At 43.0% G+C, this 18,521-nt stretch overlaps 1 protein-coding gene across 11 annotated transcripts in view; it reads right to left on the reverse strand.

Annotated features, from left to right (window-relative positions):
- Depdc5 (DEP domain containing 5) overlaps positions 1–18,521 on the reverse strand; it is a 148,963-nt gene that overhangs the window by 52,428 nt on the left and 78,014 nt on the right. For all 11 annotated transcript variants that reach the window (XM_029567320.1, XM_029567318.1, XM_029567319.1 and 8 more), the window contains 5 exons: positions 14,446–14,563; positions 13,876–14,043; positions 12,650–12,869; positions 9,945–10,078; positions 1,491–1,599 (listed from right to left, as the gene is read on the reverse strand). In XM_029567320.1, the coding sequence (XP_029423180.1) occupies positions 1,491–1,599; positions 9,945–10,078; positions 12,650–12,869; positions 13,876–14,043; positions 14,446–14,563 (749 nt within the window). The remainder of the gene's footprint in view (positions 1–1,490; positions 1,600–9,944; positions 10,079–12,649; positions 12,870–13,875; positions 14,044–14,445; positions 14,564–18,521) is intronic.

The raw sequence follows: 18,521 nt of genomic DNA on the forward strand, positions 1-18,521 counted from the left end.
TGTTGTGGATTAAATTTTATAGAATTGTCAGAATTTATCTTGAAAAATGAGAAATCATCTACCTTTTAAACAAAGAAGTTCTAAATTAAAGCATATTCTTATGATGAAATACTATATAACACTGTGTGTGTGTGTGTGTGTGTGTGTGTGTGTGTGTGTGTGTGTGTGTGTGTATTTTATTGGGGATTAAATCCAAAGCCTTGAGTATGTTAAGTGAACCCTCTACCTCTAAGCTATATCCTCAATCCATAGCAATTTGGCTGACTAGACCCCAATGGATGAACTTGCACTGAGGGAAATAAGTCTGGGTATACAAACTTGACAGAATGCATGAAATCTGGTGGAAGGGGCTATAGATGGGGTGTAGATCGGGGGAGGGGGTATAAACATGATTAAGAAATGCACAAAAATTCAATGAAAAATATACATTGAACCAGGTGTGGTGGTGCACACCTTCAATCCCAGCACTCAGGAGGCAGAGTCAGGTGGATCTCTGTGAGTTCAAGGCCTGCCTGGGTCTACATAGCAAGTTCCAGGCCAGCTGGGGCTACAGGGAAACCCTACCTCAAAAAGAACTTTCCTCCCCCACAAAAATATATATACATTGAAAATGGAAATCATGTTTTAGGGATTGGGTTTAGCTCAGTGGTAGAGCACTTGCCTAGCATGTAAAAGGCCCTGAGTTGAATCCCTAAAACCTAAAAAATACAACAACAAAAAAAAACCTTTGAAAAAATATTTAATGACAGGTAAAACTTTTATGATTATTAAAAAAATGAATAAATACAAGATATAAAATTTGGCCCAAATTATGTAACATATGCACTGAATTTCTTTCCTCTCCTAGTAGCAAAGACTAGATAAGAGAGTGCAGTTAGCATACCCTACCACAGAAATGATCTGGATCTGAATTTCCCAGGAGGCCCAGTTGATAGAATCAAGTCTACTGATCTTAAAAGACACAAAAAGCTTGACCTATGGAGTTTTCTGCAGGTCTGCTGTACTTGCTAGGCCGTATAGAAGCCTAAAGCCTCTGGGTTTTGTTTACATTTTTCTCCTGAGAGGATACTCCTGTTTGTCAGCACTTCTCAGGAATCTAAGAAAACTGACAGAAATTCCATTATCAAGAACTCCCAGGCTCTTGTGGACAGTACTTCAGGAATAAGTGTCTGACTCCCCTCTGGTCGAGAGAATGGTGACGCTGAGGGAAGACTGGATGGCAGATTCCAAACTGCAAGTCAGATCTTCAGCCTGAACTAAAACAGTTCTGCTTTACTGTTTCATATGTTACACTTAAGTAGAAATTTGCTTAATCTTGTCGACAGGACAGTTCCTTGAAAAAGGATAATAATATTCTTAAAAGGGTTTGGGGTAGAATTTACCAAAAGCTTCAGCACATTTGAATCTGGATTCATTGCAATCTACTCTATTTCCACACTGGGCTCCTGAGAGCACAAGGCAGCACTCCCCTGCTGAAGGGCCTCCTTTACCTTTCGTGGGCTGTCCATGTAGGTGGGAGTCATAGCAACACTGCCACTCTCGGATGGCTGGGCAGAGCTCTTCCCACCGTGCGAAGCTGACTGCTGTTCTCCTAGGCACCTGAAGGGAGGAAAAACACATGACATTTGCTGAGATCCCTAGAGAAGGATCCAAGTTAGTCAGTGTGAAGATAGCTCTGTTGTTATCATCTCTGAAACATGTACTTCTGCCTTGCTTTTCCTTCAGGCCCCACATGACACCCTTAATATCATTAAATTGTCTTGAACAACTAGTACTCCACAGTATTTCAGAAAAACAGCCCCGTTTAAAAAATATTTTGGAGCCTATGATGGTAGATGCTCTTTTTTCTCAATTTTATTTTTTTTTATTTTATGTCTATGTGTGTATTGCCCGCAAATAGGTAAGTGCACCCATGTCGTGCAACACCCACGGAAGTCAGAAGAGGCTGTTGGATCCCCTTGAACTGGAGTTATGGACAACTGTGAGCTGCCATGTGGGTGCTAGGATTCGAACCCGGGTCTTTTGCAAAAACAACCAGTGTTCTTAACTGCTGAGGACAGATGCTTTTAATGCCAGCATGCAGGAGGCAGAGGCAGGTGGATCTCTGTGAGTTCAAGGCTGGTCTGATCTACATAGTGAGTTCCAGGCCAGCCAGGGCTACACAGGGCTTCCCTGTCTCAAAAAAAAAAAAAAAAGAAAAAAAATTCAAGGGCTCAGTATATATAGTTCAGTAGTAAAGTGCTTGCTCAGCATGTACAAGGCCATGTGCTCAGTTCCCCCATAAATTACCTGTGAACTCCTGTACGTTGCTCTCATACATCATCGTATTATTTGGTAAGCTTCAGAGACTCCTACCAGAGTCTTAAGTGCTTTATCATCACTGTACTATGAAGAGAATCTTCACTAGTGCCTGTGAGGCACTATGACCCATGTGGATATTCCCCAGGTCTGTGACATTCATATCTCCTATGCAACAGCACAGTGTCTCCCATATGCATTATTTATTTGTTTTATTTATTTTCAATTTATGTGCATGAGTGCTTGCCTGCATGTATGTACATATACCACATGTGTGTCTGGTGCCTGGAGATGATTTAAGCTGCCATGTTGATACTGGGAACCAAACTCCAGTCCTCTGCAAGAGTAACAAGTGCTACTCTGCAAGAGTAACAACTGCTGAGACATCTCTCCAGCCCCACCCTCCCCACCCCCTTTATTTTTTGAGTCAGGGTGTCATGCAGCCCAGGCTGGCCTCAAATTTGCTAGGTAGCTGAGGATTACCTAAAACTCCGGATCCTCTTCCTTTTTCCTCCCCAGAGCTGAATTATAGGTATATGTTACCATGCCTGTTTTTTTTTTTTTGGTTTGTTTGGTTTTTTTAAATCTTTAAACCATCTCTAAATTACTTATGATACCCAACATATTATACAGAATTATTTAGGGGACAAGAAAAATGCCTATACATGTTTAGTACAGATACAAATAAAAAAAATTTTTTTACATTTATTTTGTGCTGGGGCTGAGAGGGAGGGCGCTCATGCCACAACAAGCATGTGGAGGTCAGAGGACAATCTGGTTTTTGTGGTTGTTGTTGATTTGTTGTTGTTGTTTTTCTAATAAGGCCTCTCTACTCCCAGCCCACCCCAAAATCACCGTGTGAACCAGGCTGGCCTTGATCTTGCAGAGACCCACCTGCCTCTGCCTCCCTAGGGCTGGGATTGAAGGCCTCAGGCATCAGAAGACAATTGGGGAGAGCCAGTCCTCACCTTCCACTATGTTGCTTCCAGGGAACTCAGGTCATCAGGCTTGGAAGTATCTTTACCTGCTAAGCCCTCTTGCCACCTCTGACTCAAGTTTTCTCAGGAATATTTTAGAACTGTGGGTGAGTGAATCAATTTACAAAAGCAGCACCCACAGACATGGAGGATCAATTATATTGCTGCAGTGGGCAATTCAAAGCCAGATCCTTTAGCTGTGGTCTTTTTACTTTGACAGCTGGGAGCACTGTGGGCTGTTGGTCCATTCAGGGGCAGCCCCAACTGCAGAACAGCCTGGTCTGAGCTCATGGCCCTCCCCTGAGTAGCCAGTCAATGAATGGGGTATGTGTGTGTGTACAGGCCTTACTGTGTTAGCCCAACCCAGCTTCTCTTGAAAGGCTATACCACCTAGCTGCAGTGCTCACTTACAGTCAGTCCCCTGAGGCTGTCACTGGATATGTGACTCAGTACAGTGCCCAACCCTGTTTCTTCCCACTTCCTCCCAGAGGTGCTGAACACAAGGATGCTAAATTCTATCTTGGTCTACTTCCCTGGGAACCTAATCTGTAACATTTCTCATATTCTGATTGTGTGTGTGTGTGTGTGTGTGTGTGTGTGTGTGTTTTGGTTGCAGGGGATCAAACCCATGCCCTTGGGGCTAAAGAGATGGCCCAGTGGGTTCGAGTCGCAAAACCCATATGATGGCTGTCTGTAACTCCAGTTCCAGGAGATCTGACACCCTCTTCTGGCCTCCATGGGCATTGTACAACATGGGTACACTTACATAAATGCAGGCAATACATTCATACACATAAAATAAAAATAAATAAAATAAATTTTTTTAAAAACCTATGCCCTTATTCATGGTATAGCGAATGCTGTTCCATTAAACTACATCTCCAGACCAAATTCTAATATTTTTTTAACCTGACTCTAAGATAATTTTTACCAAGAGGTAAAAATCTCCATTTTATTTTTTTCTTGGAGACCAAGTTTCACTATGCAATCTAGCCTTGAACACTTGAGGTCCCTGCCCCAGTCTTCCAAGTGCTGAGATCATCAGCATGTGCCACCAGTCTAGTTTTTAAAAGTTTTTATTACAGCCGGGCATGGTGGTGCACACCTTTAATCCCAGCACTTGTGAGTTCAAGGCCAGCCTGGTCTACATAGTGAGTTCCAGGACAGCTGGGGCTACAGGGAGACCCTGCCTCAAAAAGACAAAAAACAAAAAAAAAAGTTTTTATTATAGAAAAACTCAAACATATATAAAAATAGAGGATAAGTTATAGGAACGCCTGTATATGTAGCCATGAAAACTGTATACTCAGAACCAATTTTGCTTCATCTATACCTCTGCCTGCTCACACCAATTACTTTGCAACAAAACTCATATGGTATTATTTTATCCACAACAGTGCAGTATCTCTAAAAGAAAATAGCTTTTTAAAAACCCGTAACTGCAATATATACACTACCAAACACTTCTCCAACTGTCTCAAAAAAAAAAAAAAAAAATGTTAGTTTGTCCAAAATGATACTAAGGTCTCTGTTTTGCAATAAGTCATATCTCGTCTCTTTTAAGGTCTAACTTCCTTTTCTTTCTCCTTATCCTTATTTTTTTGCTGAAGAAAGTAGTTCATCTGTCCCATAAATGTATATGGTCTAATGTTCTGAGTATGTTTATTATTTAATGTGTTCCTCTGTGCTCTGTACTTTCTGAAAACTAGAAATTATACCTAAAGGTTTAGGTGACCAAGGATTCTTCCTGAGTGGTGTGGTGAACTTCTATCTGGAGGCCCATAATGACTGGCTGCCTGTGCTGATGTTAGCTGGAACTGATGATTACTGGATCCACTAATTCTTTAGTGACTACATGATGATCGTGGTGTATCATCCCTCCCGTATTTATTAGCTGGAGTATTGTATGTATGTATGTATGTATGTATGTATGTATGTATGTATTATTTTTGGTCTTTTTGAGACAGGGTCTCCCTATAGCCCCAGCTGTCCTGGAACTCACTATGTAGACCAGGCTGGCCTTGAACTCACAGAGATCCACCTGCCTCTGCCTCCCAAGTGCTGGGATTAAAGGCGTGAGCCACCACGCCCAGCAAGCTGGAGTATTTTAAAAAGAAAAACTTCCCAACACCAAAAAGTTGGTTACACTCAGATATATCAAGAAAAAACTAATCCTCTCCCTTGTCCACTGACACTGAACTGTCTTTCTCTACACACTGCAGTGTTTCAGTTCTGAGTCACAGCCACACACACTGTGACTTTCTTTAGCATGTCCTAATGCCTGCTGCATTGGGCCATGACTGGGACAGCAGTGGCAGAAAGACTTGGTTACCCCCAGTTCTGCTACAGATGCACATAATCATCCACATTTACTGAACTGCTTTCTACATGCTGATTCCCACACAAGGAATAGGCATTCAGACTTCTCTGAGACAGCTCCCTATCTAATAGCTCAGGGGAGAGGACCGCCACAAAACAACGAGCCACAATGCATACATGCAGATGTAAGAACATACAAGGGTACTCTTCATTCTGCCAGGAGGCAGGAGGGAAGCAGTAGCCAAGCCCACACAGACCCTGTGCGACATGTGCTGTGTAGGCCATAAAGGGTGGGCAAGAGGAAGACAAAGCCTACACAGAATAGCAAGTCACAAGGAGGCAGGCAGCTTTCACATATTCTGCAGGTGGACAGTGCCTGTTTGCACTGTTGGCCTCCTTTTTAGCATGAGGCCATCCTGCATAGAACAGAACATCTACCGACGGTCTGTCTGCCTCCACCTCATTTTGGATGCATTGGGTTATTCCCCTCTAATAGAAGCAGAAAAGCCTGCTGACCAACACCTGCTGCCCAGGCTGATCCCACTGCTATTAATCAGCACAGAGCTGATTCCAGAGACTTCTGTCTTCCACAAGAGCCTGACCAAAGGTCTGTGCCTACAGATTAAGACTGGAAGGGAACTAGAGGAAACAGGCAGTACATGAAGATGGCAAGTTTATAATGAAATTTAAAGTCCCTTTTCATGTTGTTATAGCATTGCTTTTCACAAGATATACCATTGAGGGGCTGGAGAGATGGCTCAGCGGTTAAGACCACTGACTGCTCTTGCAGAGGACCTGTATTCAATTCCCAGCACCCACATGGCAGCTATGAACCATCCTTAACTCAGGTTCTAGGGGAATCCGAAGCCCTCTTCTGATCTCCGCGGCACTGCACAACACGGGTGCACTCGTATGCATGCAGGCAATACACTCATACACATAAAATAAAAATAATAAAATATTTTTTAAAAAAGATATACCAGGGACTGGAGAGATGGTTCAGAGGTTAAGAGCACAGACTGCTCTTACAGAGGACCCGGGCTCAATTCCCAGCTCCAACATGGCAGCTACAAACCATCCTTAGCTCTAGTCCCAGGCGAATCCGAAGCCCTCTTCTGACCTCTGCAGCACTGGACGACATGGGTGCACTCACTTACATGCAGGCAATATACTCATAAAAAACAAAAAAAAGCCTGGTGTGGTGGTGCACGCCTTTAATCCTAGCACTTGGGAGGCAGAGGCAGGCGGATCTCTGTGAGTTCAAGGCCAGCCTGGTCTACATAGTGAGTTCCAGGACAGCTGGGGCTACAGGGGAAACCCTGTCTCAAGAAGACCAAAAAATAAATAAATAAATAAATAAAATATTTTTTTAAAGATATATCATTGACTCTGCTTAGTACAGCAAAAGAAAAAGAAAAGCACACAAATAAAAAACATGGTGAGGCGCTAGGGAGATGGCTCAGAGGTTAAGAACACTGGCTGTTCTTGCAGAAGACCTGAGTTCAAATCCCAGCACCAATGGCAGCTAACAACTCTCCGTATCCGACAGCCTCTTCTGTCTTCCGCGGGCATTGCATGACATGGGTGCACTTATCTACATGCAGGCAATATACTCATACATATAAAATGAAAATAATAAAATATTTTTAAAAACTGGTGAGTTGCCGGGTATGGTGGCGCATGTCTTTAATCTCAGCACTCAGGAGGCAGAGGCAGGCAGATCTCTGTGAGTTCAAGGCCAGCCTGGTCTACATAGTGAGTTCCAAGTCAGCTGGGGCTACAGGGAGATCCTGTCTCAAAAAAACAAAAACAAAATAATAATAAAAAAAACAACAACAACAAAAAAAACGTAGGTCAAATAGAGCCTGGCTCTTTCTAAACTATCTTCAAGTTTTGAAAAAATACCTAGCACATCAGCCAGGAGTAGTCATCTTGGGCAAGGAAGAAACCTCAGGTGTCTCTGTCTAGCCTCTTGCCATGGGCTTATCAGACAGTCTCACCATCCACACTGGGGAATGCTATGAACCCAAGTTGGCCTTCTTTTCCCAGTCTGAGCAGAAAAAGGCTCATAGGTACATACTAAACAATGACTCACTGGCTAATTAAAATAAGATCCCTTCACCCCATCTTCATACCTCTCCCAGCAACGTATGCTCCCCATTCTTTCCTCCAGTGGAAAGAGTCTGTGATTAGGTAAGGGGAACCAGCCAGACTGAGGCCTGAGGTCTTTCTTGGGTCTTTTGGGAAGAAAACCCAGTGTCTCAGTAGAGCTCAACTTGCCCTCTTTTCCTTTTCTCATCTGCAGACCCACAGGTACCCCACTGTACTGTTTGCAACTCTTTATCCCCTTCCTTTCCATTTCACTGTCATCGGCTATCCAGACTCTACCTCCTGACACCCACCCACTAAACCTTCCTGTGTGTAGGACTCCTTGAAGACCCACTTTCACTAAAGATATTGACAACATATTTCATCACATTAAGGAATTGTAATTTTTATGGTAAATTATAATATTATGCTTTGTTTTTTGTATTGGGTGTGTGTGTGTGTGGTGTGTGTGTGTGTGTTTGAGACAGGGTCTCCCTGTAGCTCCAGATGGCCTGGAACTTGCTATGTAGACCAGGCTGGCCTCAAACTCACAAATATCCACCTGCCTCTCTCTGCCTCCCAAGTGCTGAGGTTAAAGGTGTGCACTACCACACCTAGCCTGTTTTGGCATTTTAAAATTACATTTATGTATTTATTTATTTGGGTGTTGGAGGAGAAGCACACATGCCATGGTGTGTATGTAGAGGTCAGAGAACAACTTGTAGGAATTGATTCTCTCCTTCCACCATGTGGATCCTGGGGATCAAACTCACAGGTCCTTGGGCTTGGTGACAAGTACCTTTATCTACTGATCCATCTTGTCAGCCCGGTTTGGTATTTTTTAAAAAGAAGACTTATTTTGCAGAGATGCATTTTGAAATATTACAGATGTTTGGGTTTTGATGAAAAACATAAAAGACAAACACAAGCGAAATATAAATGAAATAAGAAAGGCCATGGATGGATGGTCACAGTAGTGAGGGTTCATTACACTACTCTGTCCACGCTCTCTCACATTGGAAATTTTCCATTAAAACAAAACATGGATAGATGGTTGGAGAGATGGCTCAGGTTCCAATCCCAGCACCCATTTATGGCAGCTCACAAATGGTCTGTTAATTCCAGTTCTATGGAATCCAATGCGCTTTTTTGGCTTATGAAGGCACTTCACACACAGTGTACTTACATACATGTAGGCAAAACACTAAAAACATACACATTAAAATGCAAAAACAATTAAAAAGAAAAAAAGAAACCATAGATAAGTGCTCGAGAGATGGCTTAGCAGGTAAAAGCTCTTGCTGCACAAGCATGAGGACCTGAGTTTGGATCCCCAGCACTCACATAAAACCTGAGTGTACCTGTACATGTCTGTAACCCCAGTATTAGGGGGTGGGAGGAGGGGACAGGGACTGGTGAATCCTAGGAGCTCATTGTCCAGCTAGCCTAGGACACAAGTTGAGCACTAGGTTCAGTGACAGACCTTGTCTCAAGAGAATAAGGTAGAGTGCCATAGAGCAGGACCCATTATCTTCCTTTGGTCTCCAGTGTGTGCATGAGTGTGGGCACATTCCTGGACATGCATACACCACACCCAAACAAATTTTAAAAAGAAAAAAACCATAAACAAACACATAAATAAAATGTTTTGAGGGCCAAACTAAATGTGTCTGTAGTTCTAATAAAACCCTAGACTGCAAGTTTATAATTGCTGGTCTAGGGGCTGGAGAGATGGCTCAGCAGTTAAGAGCAATGACTGCTCCTGCAGAGGACCCGGGTTTAATTCCCAGCACCCACATGGCAGCTACAAACTGTCCTTAACTCCAGTTCCAGGGGAATCCAAAGCTCTCTTCTGACCTCCGCAGCATTGCATGACATGGGTGCACTCACATACATGCAAGCAATACATTCATACACATAAAATAAAAATAAGTAAAATATTTAAAAAAAATAATTGCTGGTCTATTTTGTTATTTGATATTTAGCAGGTATTAGCCTTGCTTTCTTGTATCTTCTTGTTTTTGCTTGTTTGTTTTGAGAGAGGGTCCCACCACATAATTTTGGATGACCTGGAACTCACTAGGTAGACCAGGCTGGCCTTGAACTCACAGAGATCTGCCTGCCTCTGCCTGGATTAAAAGCATGCACTACCTTATTCATCATAAATGAAGTATGCTTTCACTATGCTCAGAGGAGTGGAGCTCTGAAACCCCTCAGGGTCTACTGGGAGGGGAGAAGTTGCTTTTTTAGTCAGGCACTTACTTCTGACTGGCTTCCATTTCCAGCAGAGCAGATAGGGCTGAGGTTCCTTTCTTCCCAACTGGGGGTCCTGAAGACTCGAGGGAGTGTGCAGAAATGGGCCCCGTCATCTGTAAGCCTTTTATTGCAGTCCCTTTCTAAAGTACAGAGAGGAGACAGGCCATCAGTCCAAACAGGCTCTCATAGGCACACTCCAGCTAGGCTGTTACATTTTCAATCCTGGGGAAGTCAGTTAACACAGCAGAGGAACACAAATTCTACGTGTTTAGCAAATGACAGAAAGAAATTAGGTTCAGAGAGGTTAAGCAATTTATTCCAAATCCCACTGGAGCTGGAGTTCAAACTCCAGTCTCATCACTTCTAGAAACTCTAATCATAAGTGATGTTGTTTATAGAGAGCAACTGGTGTAGGAGAAAGAGCCTGAGGTTAAAAAAGGGGCTGGAGAGATGGACTCGGGTTCAATTTGTAGCACCCCCATGGTGGCTAACAACTATCCTAACTCCAATTCCATGAATCCAATGCCCTCTTCTGGCCTCTGTGGGCTTTGCACTCATATACATAAAATAAAAATAAGGGGCCTGGGCTGGAGAGGTTGCTCAGTGGTTAAGAACACAGGCTGTTCTTGCAAAAGACCTGGGTTTAAATCCCACATGGTGGCTAACAACTGTCCATAACTCCAGGCATTGTACAACATGGGTGCACTGACATACATGCAGGTAATATATACATACACATAAAATAAAAATAAATAGTTTTTAAAAAATTAAAAAGAGCCAGGCGTGGTGACGCATGTAATCCCAGCCCTTGGGAGGCAGAGGCAGGCAGATCTTTGTGAGTTCAAGGCCAGCCTGGTCTACATAGTGAGTTCCAGGACAGCTGGGGTACAAGGAGACCCTGTCTCAAAAAGACCAAATAAAAATTTTTTAATTAAAAAGAAACAGAATCAGGGGCTGGAAAGATGGCTCAGCAGCTAAGAGCACTGATTGCTCTTGCAGAGGACCTGGATTTGATTTCCAGCACCCACATGGCAGCTATGAACCGTCCTTAACTCCAGTTCTCCAGGGGATTTGACACCTTCTACTGCCTATGACACAAGTGCACTTACATACATGCAGGCAGTACACTCATTAAAAAAAAAGGTAGGGCTGATGAAAAATAGCACCAAGAGATTAAAAAGAATGAACTGGCTGGGCGTGGTGGCACAAGCCCTTAATCTCAGCACTTAGGAGGCAGAGACAGGGTGATCTCTGTGAGACTGAGGCCAGTCTGGTCTGCATTCTGAATTCTAGGCCAGCAGGGGCTAAAGGAAGACCCTGTTTCAATCTCCCTCCTTCCTCACCCGAAATACAGGAACTTGAATGAATCCTAAAGCATAATGATGTGAAAGAAGCCAGCTTCAAATGGTTTTGTTATCTGACAGCATTTTGTAACATTTGGAAAAGACAAAATTATCATGATGGTCAAAAGACCAGTGGTTGCTAGGAGACAGAGATGGAGGAGAGCATGACTGCAAAGGGTCACATGATGCTTTCTTGTTTGTTTTTCCTTTCCCTTCCAGTACTGCGGGTCAAACTCAGGATCTCTCAACTGCTAGGCAAGAGGTCTACCTGAGTTACATCTCCAGTCTTACAGAGCTTTATGAAATGATGGAACTCTTTATCTTGATTGAGGTGGTTGGTGACACAAATCCATATATTTGTTTAAAATGTATACAGATGGGGCTGGAGAGATGGCTCAGCGGGTAAGAACACTGGCTGTTCTTGCAGAAGACCTAGGTTTGAATCCCAGCACCCATATGGCAGCTAACAACTGTCCTTAACTCCAGTTTCAGGGGATCCCACAGCCTCTTCTGTCCTCCGCAGGCACTGCATGACGCAGGTGCACTTACCTACATGCAGGCAATACACACATACACATAAAATACACAGAGACAGGTCCATCATACTAGATTTTTTTTGTTGTTTTTCAGTTTTTATTTTATGTAATGAGTGTTATGTTTGCATGTTATGCAATTGTACCACATGTATACAGTGCCCGCAGAGACTAGACATGTGTCAGCTCCCTTGGAACTGGAGTTATGGACAGCTGTGCTCTCTCAGGTGAGTGTTGGGGAGCAAACCCCAGTCCTCTGCAAGAACAGACAGTGTTCTTAATTACTGAACCTACTCTCCAACTCCCTATATGTTAATTTAAGCAAAACAATGCTGAACCATAGATCTGTCCCTTATTGGCTAGGTAAGTGGCCTCAGACATGTCCTATAACCTTCATGAGCCTCAGTTTTCCAACTAAGTAGTAGCCTATGATTGAAATGAAAGACCAAGAACAGCAGCAACTAGAAAAGTAATATAAGAATAAGGAAGGATTGCTGCTATTAACCTCCTAAGAGCTTTTACTCAGCAGTTCAGTGCCACATAACACAGCAGATTTGCTCCATACTAGGTCCTACTTAGGGAACACATAATGGGTGCTGTGTCCTCAGCTACAAGGGGCAGCTCAAGTCAAAAGGCACTGTCCAGTTACTGTCTGTACTCTATCCCTCTCTCCTTCATCCTGCAACAGGTGACATATAGCTGGGGATTTCAGACTTAAGTTATATTGGGCAGTCGTGGGATAAATCATCTGGTAAATAAGAGACCTGTGAGAAAGGAAGAGGTAGATCCAAATCCCAGGCTAAGTGCAATCCTCAGAAGCCCTAACAGTCCTCACCCGCATCATGCGATCTGAGCGATGACGCCTGCGGATTCGGTTCAAACCTTCCACAAAGCGGATAAAACCATCTAAGAGCTGCCATTCATCTTCATCTGCACGGGGCCTGTCACCATAGATGTCGCAGTGTACCTCCCCTTCCGTGATGCGTTTGGTGGCAGTGACACAAGCTGGCAGCAGTAGGAATCGAGTTCTCCAGAACTTTAGGGATTCAATTAAGCTATGGAGAGCCAAGAAAAACAGGGTGGAGGTGAGAAGATGAAGATGCTAAAAGCCCTTCCCTGGTGAACTCTCTTGGGAGTGAGAGGATCTGTCCCCCCGGGCACATGTACATCTCAGCCTAATGGCTTTGCTTAAGACATAAGACACAAGATGATAAGGAAGACCCAACAGTCACTTTTCTTTAACCCCAGAGACATCAGGGTGCTTCTGTGCATCCAGACCCAGTGAAGTGGGTCATCACAATTAGCAATCATACAGAAAAAGCAAAAATGATAAATGAGATACCACAAAGCTACCAGCCAGAAAGAACATGTTGAAGCTATTTGGTAACATGAATCCCTGTTTTTGTTAAAAATGGACAAACCTGTATACAAGCATATACATGCACACATGTGCACACACATCCACACATGTACACACAGACAGGTCAATTCTACCATATGTTAGATTAAATAAAACAATGCTGAATTACAAATCTGCCCCTTGTTTTCTAGGTAGCCTCAGGTATATCCTGTAACCTTCATAAGCCTCAGTTTCCCTACTGAGTCAATGATCCATGCTGACACTTGAACCAAGGGCCACATTGTCACTGAATCCTTTTTTTCTGATTGTAGTAAAATATACATAACAAGATATATCACTTAAGACTATTTTTTTTTTTTTTTTGGTCTTTTTGAGACAGGGTCTCCCTATAGCCCCAGCTGTCCTGGAACTCACTATGTAGACCAGGCTGGCCTTGAACTCACAGAGATCCGCCTGCCTCTGCCTCCCAGTGCTGGGATTAAAGGCATGTGCCATGACCCCTGGCTTAGACTAATTTTAAGTCTATAAATCAATGGCATCACCACTACCCATCTTATCCCACACAGATTTTAACTCATGCAGATCTGTTTTTATCCCTCCATTTCTTTCTGATAGATAAAATACAACAGAGAAAAGGACTGAAGTGTTAAGATGCATATACCCAAGGCAGCAAGGATGGAAAGCTAAAGCCTCTCTCTAACCTGAAATCTTCAGAGCCAGCGGAACAAATATACTGATCTAAGTAGTTCCATTTGTACTCCTCTAGCCGCTCGTGGGAGAATTCCACCCAACAGGAGACAAACTCTGAGTCTGAATGGGAAGGGCAAAGGCTGTAGGTGTAGTGGATCTGAGCAGATTCATATGGGTACCTGAAAAATAAAGGATACACCTGGGTATTAAAAAGAAATTTGCACATCTACACTTTCTGTTTTCTATTTCAGTGCACCTGATACTATCCTGGGCTGGTCCCCAGCTATAGTAATCAACTCATCCTAGGAAACCATAATGGAAAGTTCTAAGAGCTCCTTAAACTTTATCATTCCTCATTTATTACATTCTTTATTTTTAATTGGCTTGATATGAGCCATGCCAAACTTTATAAACTGAACCAATTCCCTTTTTGAAGTGGCAAACAATAACCCTATATGTTATCTTAAAGCAAAACAAAAATTCCAAAAGAAATCCTAATTGTTCAACTTCCTATACATATAAGTTAGTATCAGACATAATTCAAAATGGTAGCTGAAGACCTTAAATATCCAAGGACTCACTTGGGAAGGTATCGTGTCACTGTGATCATCTTGTCCTTCAGTGTCACCTTGTGGAAAGTTCTGCCCATACTCAGCCAATACTGGTCCTCCTCCTCGGGGCGATTTCGGGATACAAGGCCTAATAGAGAAAATAATAACAACTTCCTTCATCTGGCTCACTCTTACAATAGACAGTTGTTCTTTATTCACACAGACACAGATAAGGAGAAACAAAAGAGGCACTTTGTTTTGAGGGGAGTTTCACAGAAATTATTCTTGGTTAATAAATAATAAAATTTCCAAAGCTGGCAAGTCTTTCTTTTATTAAACTAACCAGCAGCAGACCAGAGTCTGAAAGTGCTGGCAGCAGCAAGAGGTCCCACACCAAGCCTGATGACCAGTCCTCTGGAGTAAATGTTAACAGGTTTGGAGATGACTGTGGGATTAAAATGGAACTCCACTCCACCCAAGGACATCCAGGCATCGCTCGGGGTGGGCACTCAACGCGGCATGGTAGTCTTTGCTCCCACTTCTCTCATACCTTTACTCCCAGCTTCCATCTGAAAGGACCTTTTGTTTAGTTTCTGCAATTTCGGCCCCTACACATTTGCTCATGAAGTTTCTTTTGTCTTTTCTTCCTTGACCACTAATTGAAATCTTATGGATTTATTGTTTATATGTATTGTATGTGTGATACCACTAGAGCACATATGTGAAGGTCAGAAGACAATGAAGGAGTCTGTTCTCTTCTTATACATGTGGATACTGGGGACAACTCAGGTTACAGGGCTTGGTAGCAAGTGCCCTTACTGGCTAAGTCATCTCACTGGCCCATCTTCCAGATTATTCAAAATTACCCCCAAAGGCAACTTCCTTGGGAAAGCTGTCAGACACCATCAGTCATCTGAATATCTTATACGTAGCTCCTAAAGTATTTGTCTCTCACTCTCTTATGAACTATATGTTTCAAGGACCTAGGCACAGTGCTGCATAGCTAGGATTCAAGCTACTCAGGAACTAAGACAGGAGACCTGCTTGAGCCTAGAGGTTTGAGGCCAGACTATGCAACACAATGAGATGCTGCCACAAGACCAAGTTAAATTTAAATTTAAAATAAAAGTTCTAGGAGGCCAGGGCCAAATACTATTTATCCTTATATTTTCAATTAGCACCTGATAAAAGTGCCCAGAGGGAATGTTTAAAAACCTTAATTGAGGGGTGGGAGAGATGGCTCAGCAGTTAAAAGCACTGACTGCTCTTGCAGAGGACCCGGGTTCGATTCCCAGCACCTACACGGCAGCTACAAGCCATCCTTAACTCCAGTTCCAGGGGAATCCAAAGCCCTCTTCTGGCATTACACGACACAGGTGCAGGCAATACACTCATACACATTAAAAAAAAAAAAAAAACCCACCCCCCCCGACCAAAAAAAAAAACCTTAACTGAACTGAATTACACATAGAGGAGAGGAGAATAATGAGGAATCAGGAAGACAATGACAAGTGTTCAAAAGAGCAAACACTGTGCCTCAACAATCCTCCTGACCTAAAAAAAATGAAGCATGCTATTCTCTCTTGTTCAGCTCAGAGAGATGGCCACATAGTGGCAGGTAGTATGGGAGTGGTCAAGAGAAGACAGGATAGCAGCGGCTGAAAGGACCTTCACTGTGAAGGTAAAAATTTCCCAGATGAGGCTGAGGCAGGCCAGTGGCTAGCGACCGCCTGTAACTCCAGTTCCAGGGGATCTGACACCATCTTCTGACCTCTGCAGGCCTTGCATGACATGGGTGCACCCACCTATATGCAGGCAACACACTCATACATATAAAATAATAAATAATAAAATATTTTTTTAAAAAAAGAAAAGAGGCTTTGACTCAGGACCCTGGGTTAAACTTCAACTCTTTGATCTCCTGGCTGCATGATCACTAGTAGCAAATCTCTCCAAGTTTTGCTTTCTGCAACCAGAAAGAGGCCCACCCTATAAGGTATTCCTTTATTCATGCTAGAAATACCCTGACGGCTGTCAGGAAGACCATGTCAGGGGATAAGGTTCATTCATGGGCATTGAGCTAGGCTTCCTGAGAACTCATCCTGAATTAGGTGTGCCCCAGTTACTGCTGCTTTTATGATGCCAGGACTCCTCACAATCTGTGGCCAAATATGTATTTGTGGTTTATTAGATTAATGCCTGCCTCCTCCAGTGGACTGGAAACCTCAAAGGCAGGGTCAATGCAGTGTTCACTACAGGAACAAGGCCAGCTTACATTTGGTAATCAATAAATCTGAAACAAGCAAATAGCACAGGCTTGGTTATAAGAGCAAGTTTTCCAGTAACTCCAGTAATAGCAGTACCATTTCTATTGCTACAGAAATAAGTTTACCTCTGGCAACTAGCCATGAAATAAGGCTCATGAATCAGTCAGGATCAGCATTAGAAAAATTATAAACCCACGAGGGACATTCACCATCTAGTCTAAATAGTAGAACCTGGGCAGGCCGGATGTGGCCAGTTACATTTAAAAGCAAATTCATGTCGGGTGTGGGGGCACACGCCTGTAGTCCCAGCACTTCACAGGCAGAGGCAGGCAGATCTCTGTGAGTTCAAGGGCAGCCTGGTCTACATAGTGAGTTCCAGGATAGCTCGGGCTACAGGGAGACCCTGTCTCAAAAAGACCAAAAAAAAAGCAAATTCATTCTATTGCTCTTGGGCTAAAGAGTGAAATTCTTGCTGTGGTCTTGTGAGTCCTGAAATCTCTGGCTACACCTCCAGCTCCATGTTCCATCATACTAGCTTTCTTTTTGTTGTTCAAAAAGTATCACACTCTCCTGCCACAGGCTTTTATAGACACTGATTCCTCTGCTTGTACACTCTGCCCTTCAACTTTACACCCTCCATTATCAAGCTGCTTCTCCTAATGATCCTTATAAATTTCAGGTCTAAGCTCAAACATCACCTACTCAAAGAAACCAAAACAAATTCTCTAGACCAGATAAGGCCCCAAATTAAATAGGCTTATCAGCCTTTAACTTTTCCTTCCCAGTCTTTTTATCACAGCAGGTAATTTTTTCATAGTTTGATTGTTATTTTCTTTTCATTGAGCTATAAAGTCCCCTCTCAAAATAGACCTTCAAAGACATTATTGAGTGAATGAATAAATGCATGCATTTATTTAATATCTTTTGTATTCTAAGCAATGTGGTTTCCATGGTGGAAGTAAAAAAGATGAATCCAAAACGGTCTTCGTACTCAAAAAAGGTTAATATAGTCCAAACCAGGTATGAGAATACATGCCCATAAAGCCAGCACGTGGAGGTAAGGCAAGAAGGTCCAGAGTTCAAGGCCAGCTTCAGCTACAGTGGACGGTCAAGTCCAATCTGGGTTACATGAGACCTTGTTTCAAAAAACAAAACAAAAGAGGCCCAGCTTGGTGGCACACACCTTTAATTCCAGCATTCAGGAGGCAGGGGCAGGTGGTTCTCTGTGGGATTGAGGCCAGCAGGTCTACATATCGAGTTCCAGGACAGCTGTGCTACAGGGAGATCCAGTCTCAAAATAAAACAAAAAAGCAGGATCCAGAGTACAAATAGAAGGCAACATGGAACAAATGTCACACAGAGCATTCCAAGAAAATCCAGAAGGGATCCACTGCTTCATTTACAACACTGAGGTCTGGGCTGACTACAGCTAAGCGTCTCCTACCAGGTCCACACTTCTCTACTCTGGCCAGAGGAGCTTTAATAGAACCAAAGATGATCTGAAGTTTTATGCTGGCTGAACAGGGGAGTGGAGGTCTCATTAGCAAAAATGAGGAAGCAAGGGACCAAGACAGCTCACTGATTGGTCCAGAAAGTGACAACTGCTTTCTAGTTCCAGGCACCCACACTTAATACATGAAGACAAAACACTGGTACACATAAAAAATAAAAATAGCCAGGCGTGGTGTCTCAAAAAAACCAAATAAATAAATAAATAAATAAAAATAAAAATAATAAATATTTGGTGGTGCACTCCTTTAATCCTAGCACTCGGGAGGCAGAGGCAGGTGGATCTCTATAAGTTCAAGGACAGCTGGGGCTACAGGGAGACCCTGTCTC

Source organism: Nannospalax galili, unplaced genomic scaffold (genome assembly GCF_000622305.1).
Source record: "Nannospalax galili isolate Female #2095 unplaced genomic scaffold, S.galili_v1.0 scaffold259, whole genome shotgun sequence".
In the NCBI taxonomy this organism is placed as follows: Eukaryota; Metazoa; Chordata; class Mammalia; order Rodentia; family Spalacidae; genus Nannospalax; species Nannospalax galili.